Source organism: Macaca mulatta, chromosome 18, assembly GCF_049350105.2.
Source record: "Macaca mulatta isolate MMU2019108-1 chromosome 18, T2T-MMU8v2.0, whole genome shotgun sequence".
Classification (NCBI taxonomy): Eukaryota; Metazoa; Chordata; class Mammalia; order Primates; family Cercopithecidae; genus Macaca; species Macaca mulatta.
Window position 1 is genome coordinate 66,276,471 of NC_133423.1, and position 18,264 is coordinate 66,294,734.

An 18,264-nucleotide genomic window follows, 5' to 3' on the forward strand; every position below is an offset into this window, starting at 1 on the left:
TCCTGTATTATAGGGGTAATCTAAAAATTCTGGCATAGGTATTGGTGTTTATAATTGCTTTGTACAATATCACTATATAAAATGTGTTATAAATTAGCATTATTGAAATGAAAATACAGAATAGATTAAATATAGCACTAGGCCTGGCCGAGTGTGGTGGCTCATGCCTATAATCCCAGCATTTTGGAAGGCTGAGGTGGGAGGATTGCTTGAGCCTAGGAGTTTCAGACCAGTCTGGGCAACATAGTGGGATTCCATCTCTACAAAATATAAAAAAATTAGCTGAGCATGGTGATGCACACCTGTAGTTCCAGCTACTCAGCAGGCTGAGGTGGGATGGGAGAATCGCTTGAGCCTGGGAGTTCAAGGCAGTGAACTGTGATCACGCCACTGCCTCTTTCTCAAAAAAAAAAAAAAAAAGAAACAGAAAAAAGAAAAAAAAAAGAACTAGGCTTTTGTTCTTATTGTTCTCTTATTTCTTACCAATTTATCCAAGAACGCTTTCTTAACCATCATATTTCAAATCAGCTATCCTCCCTCCGTATCCTATCCTCATCAAATGAACAAGTGCTAAACTTTATAGGGAATATGCCTTCTTAACAAGTCGCGGGATATTGTAACAATTTAATATATATTAGGACTAAAATAAAAATCTCAAAATATTCTTACAATTGAAATAAATAAAATTAAATTTATTGGTCACATGACAACAATTTCTAACTCTCATAAATAATTTTTGACTTAGTAAAGAAATTAAAAGTACCAATACAGACTAGAAAATGTTGATAATGAATATGTTAATATCAAAGTATTTTGAGTGCGGTCAAAATTATGTTCAGGAGAGAATTTATAATTTTACTTTTTTAATCAAGTAAGAAAAAATATTAAAAATGAATTAAATCAATAAGTACAAAAAGGGATAAAAATACTGCAGCTAAGCTTAAGGGGAAAGATAAGAAAAAAGCAAAAATTAATGGTTACGGAGAAAACAATAAAACTGATAAATAATACCAAGAGTTGGTTATTTTAAGCAAATAATTAAAATATATCTCTCAGTTAATCTCATCAGGAAGGGAATAGAGTGAAAGAAACACATACAAGTGTGGAAAAGTAACAATTTAAAAATTATAATCTTAAGTTAATAAATTTGAAAATCTGATTAAAAGAAATTACAGAGTAGAAAAATTTTAAACTGACCATATTGATTCAAGAAAAGACAGAAAACTCTGTTTCACTAACAAACGTGATAATTTCAGAAAAGAACTAATCTTCAAATCAAGTGTCAGACCTAGAGAGTTCATGGATGAATTATTGCTAATTTTGTTACGAGTAATTCCTGTGCTATTTAAATTTTTCTATGATGCAGATGAAAGTGGGGATGTTCCTAACCCTTTAGTAAAACTATTTAACAATGTTAAAATCTGGCAAATACAACATTTTCTAAATAAATAAAAGAACCAATAATTCCTCATTTATGAAGGCTGATGCCAAAATCTCAAAACAATATATTCATCACAAAAATTAGGGGAGTGACATCAGCAAGATGACAGAATAGGAGTGTCCCATGCCCATCTCCCAGCAGAAATACCAGTTTGTACTACTATGTGTGAAAATACTTCCTAAGAACAAAAGAATCCAGGTGAGTGACCAAAGTACAGAAATATAAAAAGACACTTTGAAGAGAGTGGGAAAGACAATTCACATTATCCACATCACCTGTCCTTCAAGGCCCCGCAACACAGTGCAGAGAGAGACACCATCCATGTGTGGTAAGGAGAGTAACGTGAGTATCTGACTTTACCATGGACCCCATGGATCCAAGCTCTAGGTCTGCTACTGTGGACTCAGGTTCCAGGCCCACCCCAGTGAGCCCTGGTGCAAGGCTCGCACCTCTGGTGCCAAGTCAGCCTGCCTGCTGACCTAGGCATCAGGCCAGCCTGCCAAAGGACACTAGTGGCAGGCCCACCCCAAATCTCCGGATGGACCAAATGGTGAAGAACTTTTCCTGCTGAAGCTAATCTGAAGAGGAACTTACTTTTTCAAATGTGCAGACATCCATGCCAGGCCACAAGAATCATAAACAATCAGAGAAACATGATACTACCAAAGGAACAAAATAAAGTTTGGAGATCTATGAATTTCTTGACAAAGAATTAAAAAGTAACAATCTTTTAAAAGCTCAGTAAGCTACAAGAGTACAGAGATAAACAAGCGAGATCAGGAAAACACCATGCGAACAAAGTGAGAAGTTCAACAAACAGAAACCTATGTTAATCTCTTTTATCTTAAAATTTTAAGACCATTCCTCTTTAATCTCACCTTTTTTCTTTCAAGCCCTTTAAGCCAAATATTGTCATCATCCCTCAGCCCATAACAGCCTGGTTTCTATCCCTCTTCTCTCAGAGTTTAGTCAAGTTAATTACACAGGACATTAAGTTCCCTCAAGGTTCAGTTGCAGACTGTCCTCTGCACAGTCTATAGTCTTATTGAACACAGAAGGGTACTCCAGAGTATGCATTTACTTGACCTTCAATATAGGTTTTTAATAGGGGAGAAAAAAAATGAACTTCAAAATTATTATTTCCAGCTAAGATCAACCTCTTAAATGTCAAACATGTATTTTTCAGCTGCCTCACAGTCTCTGTTCAGGAATCAGGACACAGTTTAGCTAAGGCCTCTGGCTCAGGATCTCTCATAAGGCTGCAATCAAGTTGTCTACCAGTGCTGCACACACCTCTGGGCTTGACCAGGGAAGGACCCATTTCCAAGCTCACTCACATGGTTGTTGGCCATGTGATTCAGTTCCCCTGGGCTGTTGGACTAAGGACCTCAGTTCTGTACCAGATTTTGAACAAACGTTTCCTTCAGTTCCTTGCCTCATTGGGCCCTGCAGAGGGCAACTCAACATGGCGCTGGGTTTCACCAGAGTAAGCGAGGAAAACAGCAAGTAAGGGTGAACAAAATGAAGTCGCCGTTTCTTTGCAACCTAATCCCTGATGTGACATTCGTCACTTTCACCTATTCCATTCTTAAAAGCAAGTCACTAAGTTCAGCCCACATCTAAGGGAGGAAGGTTATACAAGGATACATGGGCATGAGCACCAGAAGGTGGGGATCACTGGAGGCCATTTTAAAGTCTGTCTGCTGCAGTTTCCATAAGCACCTCAACCTCAGCAGGTCCAAAACAGTTATCTTCCCCCAAAACTTAGTGCTTTGCATTCTCTAAGTAAATGGCAGTACCATTTTTATTGTTCTCTAATTTCTTATCAATTTATCCATTATATTTATTATATCATAATAAATATAATGTATAATAAATATAATGTATAATATAATATCATTATATTATCTTAACCATTATATTTCAAATCAGCCATCCTCCTTCCATATCCTATCCTCATCAAATGAACAAATGTTAAACTTTATAGGGAATATGCCTTCTTAACAAGCCATGGGATATTGTAACAATTTAATATATATTAGGACTAAAACAAAAATCTCAAAATATTCTCACAATTGAAATAAATCAAATTAAATTTATTGGTCACAAGACAACAATTTATAACTCCAGAAACAGGGACACCAACTTTTATTCCTCCTTCTCCTATACCTCTGTCAACACCATCCATATAACCATCAAATTGTAATAAGTATACTGCTTAATGTTTTTCTGGAAGCTGCCTTATTTTCACTTTCTCCCCAAGTCTAGTAAAAGCTAGTTATTATCTTTCATCTAGACTATTTCCATAGAATCCTAACTGGTCTCCCTGTCTCTAGTCTTGATTTCATCCAATTCACTGACCACAGGTAATAGGTAGCCTGAGAAATATTTGGAAAATAAAATGAGGAAGAGGAAGAGGAAGAAGAGGAAGAAGAAGAAGAGGAGGAGGAGAAGAAAAAGTCTGAATGTGGCATTCCTTTACTTAAAGCTTATATAGGGACCATTTGTCACTAAGCAAATCAACATAGCACAGAGCTAGACATGAGACAAAAGGATCTAGGGACTTTAATATGTACTCTTTGCATATTGGCTTTTTGCTTTCCTAATGTGGAAAGCGTTTCTCTGTATAGTAAAAACATGGCCACCAGGAACCTTGGACTCACATCCCATCAATTCTCCCAGAGAATAAAAGCTACCACTGTCTCTAGTCAGAAGAGTTGTTAAGGGTGAACTTATCATTGGCTAGATTTGAGTGACATGCTCATCATTGTGGCCAGGAAGATAGAAATTACGAATGATTCTACCTAGGTCATGTGAGTATCTCTGTTGTTGGACAAATGTAGTCTGTTAATAGAATAACAGAAAAGCAATAATCTGGAGACTGACAATAGCCACATCAAAACATTTCAAGGTCTCTCATTCAGTGTATCCTCACTTACACGGTTTAAAGGCATTCCATGATCTGGCACCAGGTTCTAGCTTCATCTATTTCTATTTTTCCATTGCTTCAACAATTCTGAATGCCTTTCAGTTCATAGAACATAGCTGTCTTTTTCTACTTGCCTTCCCACAAGCTATTTCCTTTGTCAAAAATACTCTTCACTCTTTCTCCTTCCACTTCTTCACTTGACAACCTCTCATCTTTCAGACGTCCACTTAAGTATTATTTCTTCAGAGGGGCCTCTCCAACACCTGGGGTTCCCATAATGCCTCATACCCTAATACTCATTCAGGTTTTGTTAGGACTATTTATGTAATTATCTAACTTTCCCGATAGATAGTAGGCTCTCTGAGGACAGGGATCAAATCTATCTTGTATGTGATGCTATCTATCTTGTACGTGACCTAGCATCACATTTAGCATATGTAAGTATTCAACACAAAATGTCTTGAAATAATAAATGAATGTGTGAGAAGCACTGCAGACAAAATGGAAAAAAAAGAGAAAACAAATAATAGTAAATAATAATAGCTACAATTTATTAAGTACTTTCTTTGAACCAGATTCTGTTTAAGATGCTTCACATGCATTATTACCTCATTCAACTCTCACATCAACTCTATGAAGCAAGTGCAATTTTTTTTTTTTTGGTTTGTTTTTGAGACAGATTCTCACTCTGTCACTCAGGCTGGAGTACACTGGCACAATCTCGGCTCATGCAACCTCCGCTTCCTGGGTTCAAGCAATTGTCCCACCTCAGTCTCCTAAGTAGCTGGGAATACAGGCACGTGCCTCCATGCACAGCTAATTTTTTGTATTTTTAGTAGAGATGGGGTTTCACCATGTTGGCCAGGCTGGTCTCGAACTCCTGATCTCCAGTGATTCACTTGCCTCAGCCTCCCAAAGTGCTAGGATTACAGGCATCAGCCACCATGCCCAGCCGCAAGTGCTATTTTGATACCTATTTTACTATTACAGAAACTGAAGCTTCACGAAGTTAATTGCCTTAGATGATACATATCTGATTTCTACATTCATGATAATGGAAGCTAATTAATATATAAACATTTATTGAACAAATTTCATGCTACAATGCAAGGAGCAGGGGCTTTGGAACTAGAACAAAATAATTATAAATATGAGTTCCATCGCTCTCCAGCTGGGTACTTTCAGCAAGCTATATATGCTTCTGAATCATAGTTTCACATATAATAAAAGGGGATTAAACACTGTACCTAATGTTAGATAATATATACAAAATGCCTGGTGAAAGTATTTCTTAAATGTTAGTTACTGCCTTCTTAGCCCCTCTACTGTATATTGTGTAGTAGAAATAGAAAAAGGAATTATACTGTCTAGATCTTCAGAGATCTTACTATCCAGTTGGTGTGAGACTATTAAATATACCTGAAATTAAAGAAAATATCAGGTCAGATAGTAAAAACTGTACAATATTCTGTGGTACAGATTATAAATTCAGAAAAGACAAAGATCCAAGATGACTGGAGTGGATCAGAGAAGGCTTCCTTATAGAGCACAAATGTGCAGAGATTATTAAAGGATAAATAAGATGCAGAGCAGCAGAAAGAAAGGTGTTTTCCCCTTTCCTCTCTCCCCTTTCTGTAGGCAGCAACACCTATTAGTGAAGCCAAGAAGCTGCCTCCGAAATTAAGAGGGTGGATAGGATTATGGAAGACTTTGATGGCTAGATTGTGGAGCTGAGATTAGATAAAGTAGGAAATACAGAGCTAATAACAGTTTGGGGTCACAGAAAGGACAAAACGAGGAATGATAATAAATCTTACCGTTTTCACGGGAATATTGTGAAGGATTCATTTCTTTTCCCTAAGAAGAAAGGTATTACTTCTCCAAAATGTTATTCAAACAAATTTGCATTTACAGAAAAGGGAACTAAAGCAAAAAGAAAACAAGTCTCTTGTCTCCTTTCTTGCTATCAGATAATCATCAACAAGGAAGTAGAACACAAAGCCTTTATTGTGGCCCATATAACTCTTACATTACTAAATAATATCACATCTACATACTGGTCAAAGCTAGTCAACCTCGGCTTATTTATAACTCATAACATCAATCTGCACTTCTAGATAGAATATTTTGTGACATGTTTTAATAATCAAGTGCCATTAAAAAACTTTACCCTATGTAAAAGGTCATAGCACTCTCAAGGAAACACAATGAATAACTCCATGCAAACATGCAAATTATAATTTCAGAATTCTAAGACAAAAGTGTCTCATTCTTCCAATGTATCTTTAAAAATGCCCACTATAGGTATTTTTATATCCTTACCCTTTTACCGCTCATTACAAAGGAACCATCAATCAGTTCTACAGCACTCTTAAAACATGTTAAATGAGCCAATGTGGTTTCTTATTACACCCCAGTCTTCTCCTATTACTCCCTTTATTTTAGGTTCTAAAACTTGGGCATTATTTTCTAACCATATGCTACATGCTATGCTGGGGATTATATAACTTTTTGTTTTTATCAAAATGGTACCCTTTTGGTTTAAGCTACATCAGGCTTTCCTTAAATTTATAATTCTAAAAAAATTACTTGTAAAACAGAAGCAAAACTGGTGGGCCCAATTAAATAGAAAAATACTTTTAAAACGATTCTTCTTCTAGTGTTGTTTTTTTTTTTTTTTTTTACCACTTACATCTGTTAGATTTATAATGAAAGTGAATTATTTCCTTCTTTAACAAAGAAAGTCAGAAAATACAGACACTGCTAGACTTAGAAACATACTGTGTATTCTCATAGCTACTGGCTCAATTTCCAAAGTACACAACAAACATGCTCATGAAATCGAGAGAATAAAAATATCCGATCCTTTTAATTCATAGGCGAGGACTTAGAAGATTTGGGATAATAGATCTTGTGTCACTAGGGCACTTTTGTCCTCTTTAATTTTTATAAATCACTAAAATTATTGAATGTAGTTAAAACTTGGCAGCAGTATTACTCCTACCCTGAGTATTTGTTAAAGTTTTTCAGTAATGTGGATACATAAATCTAAGCCTAAGGTAGGGTATAATCTCTCAAGGAACTTCAACATTTTTTTTAAGTGGACAAAAAAGTGGAAGTTTTTGGGCTTTTGAGCCTCTAAAAGGCTGCGAAATATTAGGACAAGTTTGTGAAGACGGGGTTTCTCCATGTAGGTCAGGCTGGTCTCAAACTCCCGACCTCAGGTCATCCGCCCTCCTCGGCCTCCCAAAGTGCTGGGATTACAGGCGTGAGCCACCGCGCCTGGCAATTTTGGGATATTTTTAACGCGTGTATTTGAACTGTGTTTTTAATCATTTCTTCGTCAACAAGAGTTTTAATTTTATATTGATTTAGTCCATATTTGGGGGCAGGTGTGGCCAATTTTTATTTTTATCTTAATTGTTATTAAAAAATAGTTCCTAACATGAAGCAACTGTTAACTTTTAACAGTTCAGGGGTCTCTGAACTACCGAGGAACTGGACCACGAGCATTCAGATAGCTGTTACACATTAGAAGCTTTTTATTTCCCTATTGTCAGTCACAGCATTAACACATAACATACACACACACACACACACACCCCTAGTTTTGCATTTGTAGCTACCATTAAAGAGGAGGAGTTGAACAGCAGAGATCGGGGAAATCTACCAACTTTTACTCTGCCACTTCTGGCCCAATTCTCAAAAGTCTGTCTCCCTAAATAAAAAGAACAAAGTAATTTTCACAAGTGTGGGAATCTCCTCTCTCGAGCTCCTAGGATGGAGGGGTGGAGTAACGATGGCCTGACTGGTCAGAGGGAGGAATAGTCCGGGAGTCGCTTCCTCACCGCGGTGGATCCTTTCTTCACCGCTTCCTGGGCATATTCAACTTGAAAAAGGTGTCCGTCTGGGGAGAAGACAGTGATCGCCCTGTCGTATCGCGATGCCATCGCACAGGACTACAAGGGCTTGACGCTGAGCTTCCCGCTGCTGCAGCTGAGGCAGGCTGGGAGCCGCCAACGACACAGCGCGCTACCGCCCGGAAGCGCTAGCACATGCGCCACTAGCTGCCTCCCGGAAGTCCCTGCGCCAGCGCTTCGGCTGCTTCCGGCAAGTCCTTGAGCCTTTGGCGGCCTCCGGATGTCCTCGCGCTTGCCAGCCTGTGTTACCCCAGCAGTGCCTATGAGTTGACGGCATTCTTCCCCTGCCTTTCATGTCTGACGCATATCTCCGTTTCCCCACTACCGTGTTGCCCCAGGGGTGGTGTCATGGCACTGGAGTTACAAAAATAATATCAAAGATTAGGGCTTATGAGGTCTTCAGAGATCAGCTATTTTTGTTATCGCAAACATGTTGGAGAAACTGTGGTAAGTTAAATATCAGTTCCTTCCCTTTGGTTTCAAATTCCAAATTTCCTATTCTTTCTCTCTCTCAGGTTAACTCTTGTTATTTGAACCCAAGGAAAGAAAGCACACTTTTCAAAATATTGTTGCTTCTTATATTTTCTGCCTCGTGAGCAAAATAGAGCAGATGAGCAAATGGTCCATTAAATAAAGCAAATAGTCCATCAAACTAATGCTAATGACAATAATTAAGATAATATTCTTTTCATTGGAGAAATTTTGTAAAAACCCAAAGTATGAGACTTAAAAGATGTCTAGAAATTTAGCTATAGCAGAAACTCTTTACAACTTGCTACATTCCTAACTGTGAAGCAACTCTGTTGCTTTCTCCTTATCAATAAAATGGGAATATTAAAACATCTGCAGCAGAGTATTCTGAGCTTAATATGTGTTTATGGGCATAATTACATAAAATGGTGCCTGGTGGGTAGTAATAGCCAGGTAAGTTTAGCTATTATTGCTTTCCATGTGTTGTTTAATATATGCAGTTTTCCACTGGGGAGGATCTTAAAGTTGGTGAAATCAACCCTAACCAAAAAAAGAATAATTTTCTCCAAAGAGGAAAATTTGATTACCTGAATTCCAAATACCTAAATCAGAACTTTAATTGACTTAAAAAAAATTTTTTTTTTTTTTTCCACATAGAGACGTGGTTTCCCTATGTTGCCCAAGCTGGTCTCAAAGTCCTGGTCTCAAGCAATCCTCCTGCCTTGACCTCCCAAAGTACTGGGATTACAGGTGTGAGCCACCACACCTGGCCTTTAGTTGACTCTTGAAGCAATTTGTACTTATTTCCCCTCCATTGCTTTTCTTCAGTATTACAGTCTTGACAAGTTTGGTTTGACTGCAAAAAACCAGTAATTCCTAATGAAAACAATTCACTCTAACTGGTTACTTTACAATATGATAAACCAACATTTGTCCGAAGTGGTTTTTTGAGGAGTGTTTTGGTGTACTTGTTAAATTATGTTTCCTTTTTATTTTGAAATAGTTATAGATTGACAGGAAGTTTCAAATATAGTAAGAAGAGGTCTCCTATACCCTTCACCCCATTTCCTCCAATGGTAATATTTTACATACATATAATATGGTAACAAAACCAGGAAACTGACATTGGTGTAATGCACAGAGTTTTTTCAGATTTTGCCCATTTTATATACACAACTATGTGTGTGTGGTGGGGAGGCCTATGCAATTTATCATGTATAGATTGGTATAATGACTATCATAATCAAGATACAGAGCTCTTTCACAACCACAAAGATCTGTGGTGTTGACTTACAAGACATACACATCTCTCTCCCCCTCTACCATCTCTGGCAACCACTAATCTATTGTGCCTCTCTATAATTTTGCCATTTCAAAAATTTTACCTAAATGGAATCATACCCTATGTAAGTTTTTAGTGACTCTTTATTTTCTAAATAATTATAGACACACAGAAATTTGACAGGACAGTACAGAATGGCCCCTTATACCCTACACTTAGTTTCTGCAATTTGTTACATCTGATACAGTAAAATGTCAAAACCAGGAAACTGACCTTGGTATAGAGCATGTTTATACCATTAGAAGATATTTTGTAAATGTTACACTGCATGATAGTATACACTTCAGAAATATGATAGCATTAAAATGTTGACAAAGTTTAATTAACACATTCAGGTTTAACATCCACACTAAAATATATCAGCTGTGTACCTTTGAGTAGGTATATTTCACTTCACTGAAACTCAGTTTTCTGACCTGTAGAATGGTAACGACACTTATCTTCACAAGACTGTAGTGAAGAACAAATGAAATAATCCATTAATGCACCCATGACTGTGCGTGACACAGAGTAACCACTTAAAAAATGTTAATTATTGTTATTTATCATTGAGTTAACTAAAAAGTAAAGATTACTCTGTAAGAGAGAAATTAGGAAAATAAAAATGTAGCATGAACTCATTTATACTTTAAAAAATGTGTATTTGTAAAAATATATGTATATAAATGTATAGAGAAAAGAGTGGAAGTACTTACCCCAAATTTGTGAAAGTGCATTTCTTTGCAGGAGGCCAGGAATTAGAAAATGGGACGACATGGTAGGGACAGAGAAGTTACCATTTTAAACTGTATATCTGTATTATTATTATTTTTTTACCACAAGCATTGTTTATTTTTATAGTTAACAAAAACCATAAGAAACAGTTTAATGCCTAGAAGCTGCAAGCAATTGCAGTTTTGATAGTTTGGACCAAATCTCCCATTGAAAACAACTAGAAATACTAGTCTAAAAATTTTTTTTTAAATGTATATGCTGACTCTAAAGAGCTAACAAGGAATGAGAGTTTGTGATACCAAGATAAAGAAAAGTAGGTAAATCCAGAAGGTTAAGTGAGAAGTAAAGCAGACCTTTCACAGACATTTGGAGTTCAAAGCCTATCAAGGTATGGGGTGATGGTAAATGTCTAAGTTTTTGTTTAGAACCCAAAGAGCCACAGCTCAGAAGCAGGATTGAACCAAAAATAGACCTATTCTACACTTGGCTGTGGTCACTGCACAGACCAGCCTCTAGTCACTCATGCAACTTACTCTGCTTCTTCTCTGACCATGTGTGACAAACCCAATATGTCTGAGATTGATAAATCGAAGAGAACAAAAACAAGACTAAAATCCACTGCCTTCAAAAGAAATGATTAAACAGGAGAAACAATTATGTAAATAGTAATGAGGACTGTGCTGCCAATATACACTACATCCCACAAGCATTGCCTTCTTATTTTACTCCTTTTAGCTGTTTTACTTTATAAGATGCAGAGAAGTGGGATTGAGTTTAAATGACTGTGCTACTGCACTTCACATCAAAGAATCAAGAACTATTGAAAACAAAGGCCATACCTGCCTCTCCTATCTGCCTGTGTGACTGGCAGGGAGCAAAATGAACTTCCTTCAGTATTGGTGAAGGAAGAAGCAGGGTGGGATGACATTGAAATCTAGAGTAAAAACTGTCCAGGGTGTCCTGTAAGGCTGAAAAATGCAGTTTCATCAGAGTGCCTTTAAAAATGATTTTAGTTATTGGTATACACAATTTCTTAAATAAAATTTAGCCTCTTCAAAAAAAATAGACCTATTCTCACAGGGACTAATACCCAGTTTTAAATAATCTCAATGCATAATTGGAATAAAGCCATAGTTTGCAAACTGTGGCTCACACATTTTTGGAGGTACTCAAAAACTTTCAAGGGGTTCACAATGACAAAACTATAGTAAAAATATTAAGACAGTACTTGCCCTTTTCACTGTGCAGATATTTGCATTGACAGTGCAAAAGCAATGGTGGGTGAAACTACTGAAACCTTAATATAAATCAAGGCAGTAGCATTAAAATTATTCTATAGGTTGAGTATTCCTTATCCAAAATGCTTGGGACCAGAAATGTTTCAGATTTTGGATTTTTTCCATATTTTATGGAACTGAATATCTTTGTAAATTTTCTGTCTTGCTGATCTGTCTACTATTGTCAGTGAGGTGTTAAAGTGTCCCACTATTATTGCATGGGAGATAAAGTCTCTGAAGGTCTCTAATAACTTGCTTTATGAATCTGGGTGTTCTTGTATTAGGTGTATATATATATTTAGGATAGTTAGGTCTTCTTGTTGAATTGAACGATTTATCATTACGTAATACCCTCCTTTATCTTGTTTGATCTTTAAAGTCTGTTTTGTCAGAAACTAGGATTGCAACCCCTGCTTTTTTTTTTCTTTCTTTTTTTCTTTTTTCTTTTTTCTTTTTTTCCTTGTCATCATGATGCTAGCTGGTTATTTTGCAGACTTGTTCGTGTGGTTGCCTCATGGTGTCACTGGTCTGTGTACTTCAGTATGTTTTTGTAGTGGCTGGTAACGATTTTTCCCTTCCCTTATTTCTCCTTTGCTTCTAAAGCTTAGTTCGGTCAGATATGAAATTCTGGGCTGGAGTTTTTTTTTTGGAGACAGGGTCTCACTCTGTCACTCAGGCTAGAGTGCAGTGGCGCAATCTCAGCTCACTGCAACCTCCACCTCCCAGATTCAAGCGATTCTCCCACTTCATCCTCCCAAGTAACTGGGGGTACAGGCAGTGTGCCACCATGCCCGCCTAATTTTTGTATTTTTTGGTAGAGATAGGCTTTCACCATGTTGGCCAGACTGGTCTCGAACTCCTGGCCTCAAGTGGTCTGCCCACCTCAGCTTCCCAAAGTGCTGGGATTACAGATGTGAGCACCTCGCCTGGCCTGGAATTTCTTTTCTTTAAGAATGTTGAATATTTGCCCCCAATCCCTTCTGGCTTGTAAGAGTTGTGCTAAGAGAGGTCCACTGTTAGTCTGATGGGCTTCCCTTTGTAGATGACCCATTTTTTCTCTCTGGCTGCCCTTAACATTTTTTCTTTCATTTCGACCTTGGAGAATCTGATGATTGTGTGTCTTGGGGATGATCTTCTCAAGGAATATCTTATTGGAGTTCTCTGGATTTCCTGAATTTGAATTTTGGCCTGTCTAGCTAGGTTGGGGAAGTTCTCCTGGATGATATCATAAAATAGGTTTTCCATGTTGATTCCATTCTTCCCATCTCTTTCAGGTACCCCAGTCAGTTGTAGATTTGGTCTCTTTACAAGCCGATATTTCTTGGAGGTTTTGTTCATTGCTTTTTATTCTTTTTTCTCTATTCTTGTCTCCCTGTCTTGTTTCAGAAGGACAGTCTTCAAGCTCTGAGATTCTTTTCTCCACTTGGTCTATTCTGCTGTTAATACTTGTGATTGCATTGTAAAGTTCTTGTAGTGTGTTTTTCAGCTCTATCAGGTCAATTATATTCGTCTCTATTCTGGCTATTTTGGCTGTCGACTCTTTCATTGTTTTATCATGATTCTTGGCTTCCTTGCCTTGGGTTGCAACATGCTCCTTTAGCTCACTGAAGTTCATTTTTATCCACATTCTGAAGCCTGTTTCTGTCATTTCAGCCATCTCGGCCTCAGCCCAGTTCAGAACCCTTGCTGGAGAGGTGTTGTGGTCATTTGGATGAAAGAGGGCACTCTGGCTTTTTGAGTTTTAAGTGTTTTTTGTGCTGATTCTTTCTCATCTTTGTGGGCTTATTGACCTTTGATATTTGAGGTTGTTGACTTTTGGATAGGGTTTTTGTATTGTTGCTGTTTGTTTATTTTTCTTTTAATAGTCTGGCCCCTCTTCTGTAGGGCTGCTGCAATTTACTGGTCGTCTGCTCCAGACTCTAGTCACCTCGGTTTTTCCAGTACCTGGAGGTATCACCAGTGAAAGCTATGAAACCATTGAGGTGGTAGCCTATCCCTTCCCTCTGGAAGCTCCATTGTATAGGGGGGTACTGACCTGTTGCCCACCCAAATGCACCTGTAGGAGGTGACTGGAGACCCCAGTTGGGAGGTCTCACCCAGTCAGGAGGAACAAGATCAAGGATCCATTTAAAGAAGCAGTCTGGCTGCTTTTTGGTAGAATAGTTGTGTTGTGCTGGGTGATCCCTTCAGCCTCTGATCAGTTTGGGCTCTCTAAGGACTGCAGGCTGGATCAGCTGAGGTGCCTAAGCAGCAAAGGTAGTGACCCTCCTTGCCCTCCAGGCTCTCCATCCCCGGGGGACATTAGAACTCTATTCACTATAGAACACTGGTTGGGGGTAGCTGGAGGCCCCAGTGGGAGGACCTGCCCAGCGAGGAGGAATGGATCAGGGTTTTACTTAAGAACCAGTCTGGCCACACACTGACAAAACAGCCGTGCTGTGCTAGGGAACCACCTATGCTTCAGTTGGCTTGGACCCTCCAGATCCCACAGGCTGGAGTAGCCGAGTTGCCCAAACAGCAAAGGTGGCAGCCTGCCCCTCCTCCCAGGCACTCTGTCCCAAGGAGAAATCAAAACTCTGTCCATAGAATATGGGCAAGGGAGGCTGGAGGCCCCAGCTGTGAGGTCCTGCCTAGTGAGGAAGAATGAATTGGGGTCCCACTTAAGGAAGCAGCCTGGTTATACTTTGGGAAAACAGTTGTGCTGTGCTGGGGGGTCCCTTCCTGTCTGTACCATTTGGACTCCCCAAAGCTGGCAGGCTGGAATAGCTGTGTGGCCCAAACAACAAAGGTGGTGGCCCACCCCTTCCCCCAGGCGCTCCATCCTAGGGAGAGAGCAGAGCTGTCTGTAGAATATGGGCGAGGTGGCTGAAGGACCGAGCTAGGAGCTCCTGCCCCTTGAGGAGGAATTGGATGGGGGTCCTGCTTAAATAAGCAGCCAGGCCATGTTTTGGTAAAGCAGCTGTGCTGTGTTGGGGGATCCCTTTCTTGTCTGGACTGTTTGGGCTCTCCAAAGCCCATAGGCATGCTGGAACTGTTGAATCTCCAATAGCAAAGATGGCGGTCCGTCCCCACCCCCCACCCCTGCCCCCACCCAGCCCTGGCTCTGTTCTGTCCCAGGCAGGGGCTACCCTGTTGCCGGTGGCTAGCTGGAATTCCAAGCCAGTCAGTCTTATGAAGTGTTGTGGAAATGAGGGTCCCTGGATTCAGTCCTCTTCCTAGGGGTATGTACCGACCTCCTACCTTGCCTGAGTTGCAGTCATTTTTGCTGGAGATCCCAGGGCTGGAATATGTAAAGCTCCTGGGTCTTTGTGACTGCCTGAGCAGTTGCTTTGCTGAGGCTCCAGACAACATTGTGTCGGACCCCCAGGCCCTAGTGGAGTGGGTTTACGAGGGGGTCTCCTCATCCAAGGGTTGCAAAGATCCATGGGAGAAGTGTGATTTCCCGGGGTCACACATTCACTCGCCGCTCCGGCTGGGGCCAGGGGTTCCCTTGGCTGTGTGTAGCTCCTGGGTAGACTGTCACCTTGCCCTGCTTTTCTCTGTTCTCCGTGGGTCAAGTTGTTTCCCTGATCAGTCCCAATGTGAGTACCTGGATGTTTCAGTTGAAGGTGCTGTATTTACTCACCCCTTTCATTCCTCTCTGACAGAGCAGGAGCATTGCCGTCTTGGACAAACAGCACCATTTTAAGTTCCCTTTGATTAAAAAACCGCCTAAATTCAGCCCCAAACACTCAGCCTAATGCCTAATGTTAGCATGACCATAAACCACAAAGACGTCTCTGACCAAAAACATTCCAGTCCTGAGTTAAACTCCCTTCCAGAAACATTCCGAGCCTGCGATAAGCTCTTCCTCCTTAAACCCTTAAATACCCTTAGTCTGTAAGAGAGAATGCTCCTGACCTAAATCAGCCAGAAGCCTGTCTCTGGTTTATTCTCCAAAAGAAACCTGTCTTTGTCTGTTGAGCCATTTTCATGTTTCTTTCTGCTTTCTCTGACCCTTATACTCTCCATGAGTACAAAGCACTGTAGCTGCTTCTAATTGGCCATCTTGACCCCACTGAAACTAGGTTATACATTTTAACTTAAAGAAACTACCACTTTTTGAGTGTTGGTCTAGTATCAAGGAATATCCAGTGATTTGATATCATTGGATGATTGATCTGATGTTATCTAAAAAGGCTATTTAAATAATACTCCTCTCTTTCCTCATATATATCTTTATGAGGCTAGATTTTTCCCCCATATTTCAACCAAAGTAACATTTTAGCCATTTGAATATAGAGGCAGATAAGAGAATTCATCTGTATTCTATTAAGCTAGACATTGAAGAGATTTGCAATGTTACTCTTTTCACTATTTTTTTTAAATTTTGGAAAATACAGGTTTTTTTAATAGAAATGTGTTAAACATGCCAATATACAATGAGTTTATTTTTTCATTAATTAGTAAGTAATATATCAGATTGGGCGTGGTGGCTCACACCTGTAATCTCAGCACTTTGGGAGGCTGAGGCAGGTAGAACACTTGAGGTCAGGAGTTCAAGAGCACCTGAGCAAGATGGTGAAACCCCATCTCTACTAAAAATACAAAAATTAGCTGGGTGTAGTGACAGGCACCTGTAATCCCAGCTACTCAGGAAGCCGAGGCAGGAGAATCGCTTCAAAGTGGGATGCGAAGGTTGCAGTGAGCGGAGATCATGCCACTGCACCCCAGCCACGGTGACAGAGCGCGACTCTGTCTCAAAATAAAAAAATAAATAAAATATCTTTTAATTTCTATTTTGGTAATATTGATGGAACCCATGAAGAAGAAGAAAAAAAAAAAACTACTTGAGGTCTTCAATAACTTTAAAGAGGCAAAGTGTTCTTGAGGCCAAAAGCTTTAAAGCACTAGGATAAAGCATTGTTAGTGTCCCTGGATGACTAGCTGCCTTCCAGAAGCAAAAGTAAATCCTCTGTACAGGAAAATAATATCACGCAGAGTCTCAAATAATTGTTGCGATTTTTCATATGCAATATGTTCTGCTCCATCAAAAATAACCATGCACACAAAAGACATGTTACCAAACAACGAGAGAAACAATAGGCAATAGAAAGAGATGAATATAAAGTTCAGATAATGAATTTATCAGATATATATTTGTAAAACAATTAAGATAATTATTTTCAAGGGATTAAAGACAAGATAGAGATTTTCAGCAGGGACTAAAAGTGTCAATAAACAGTCCATTGGAAATTGTAGAAATGAAAACTACATTAATGGAAATTGAGAGCTCAATGAATGGATTTTAAAATGAGTCAACCTAGTTGAAGAGAAAAGTGAAGAACTAGATGATAGTTCAAAAAAAAATCTATATCAAAGCAACCACAGATAAAATGATAAAGAACACTGAAAAAAATAAATGAAACATATTGGATATGTTGAAAAATCTAATGTATGTATAGTGGGGTACCAGAAGAATAGAGATTTTAAAATAGAGTAGAAACAACATAAAAGGATACTTGGTTTAGAATTTTTTCAAAACTGACAAAAGAATTAAGCAACAGATTCAGGAAAAACTGTTACCACCAAGCAGAATAAAATTCACACTTAGAAAAGCCACAATAAATCTACTTTAAACCAAAGACAGAAAATCTTAACGCTATCCAAAGGAAAAAAATAGACATATTACCAAAAAAGGAGCCACAATAGGACTGTCAGATGATATCCAGGCGGTTACAATGGGAATCTATCTTCAACTTGCTAAAATGAAATAAATGCAAACATGATATTCTGTATTTAGTGGAAAATGTTCCAAATTACAAGGCAGAATTAAGGTATTTTTCAAAAGCAGAAACCAGTCACTGGCAGACACTCAAGAAAGGAAATACAAAAGAATGTTCTTTAGACAGAAAAAAATGATCAAAAATGGAAGTTTAGAGATGCAAGAAGAAATGAAGAGCATTAAGGATAATGTATATGCACAAATTCAAATAAACACTAAATAAACTCTTATGGGCTTATGAGTATTAACATTTGTGACAAAATAATATGTAACTTTGGTAAGGGGGCAAATGGAGTTAAGTATTCTAACTTCCTTTCATTATCGTAGTAAGTAGTAAAACTTCTAACTTATATTCAACTCAAGTGGTCCAGAAGGCATGTTGTAATCTCTGGGAAAACCACTAAGA

General features: G+C 38.6%; 1 protein-coding gene across 1 annotated transcript in view; it reads right to left on the bottom strand.

Annotated features, from left to right (window-relative positions):
* Positions 1–8,417, bottom strand: part of PSMA8 (proteasome 20S subunit alpha 8) — a 56,681-nt gene extending 48,264 nt beyond the window's left edge. The window contains exon 1 of the mRNA XM_015121708.3: positions 8,219–8,417. Coding sequence (XP_014977194.2) covers positions 8,219–8,320 — 102 coding nt within the window. The 5' untranslated portion in view covers positions 8,321–8,417. The remainder of the gene's footprint in view (positions 1–8,218) is intronic.
* Positions 8,418–18,264: the final 9,847 nt, after the last annotated feature.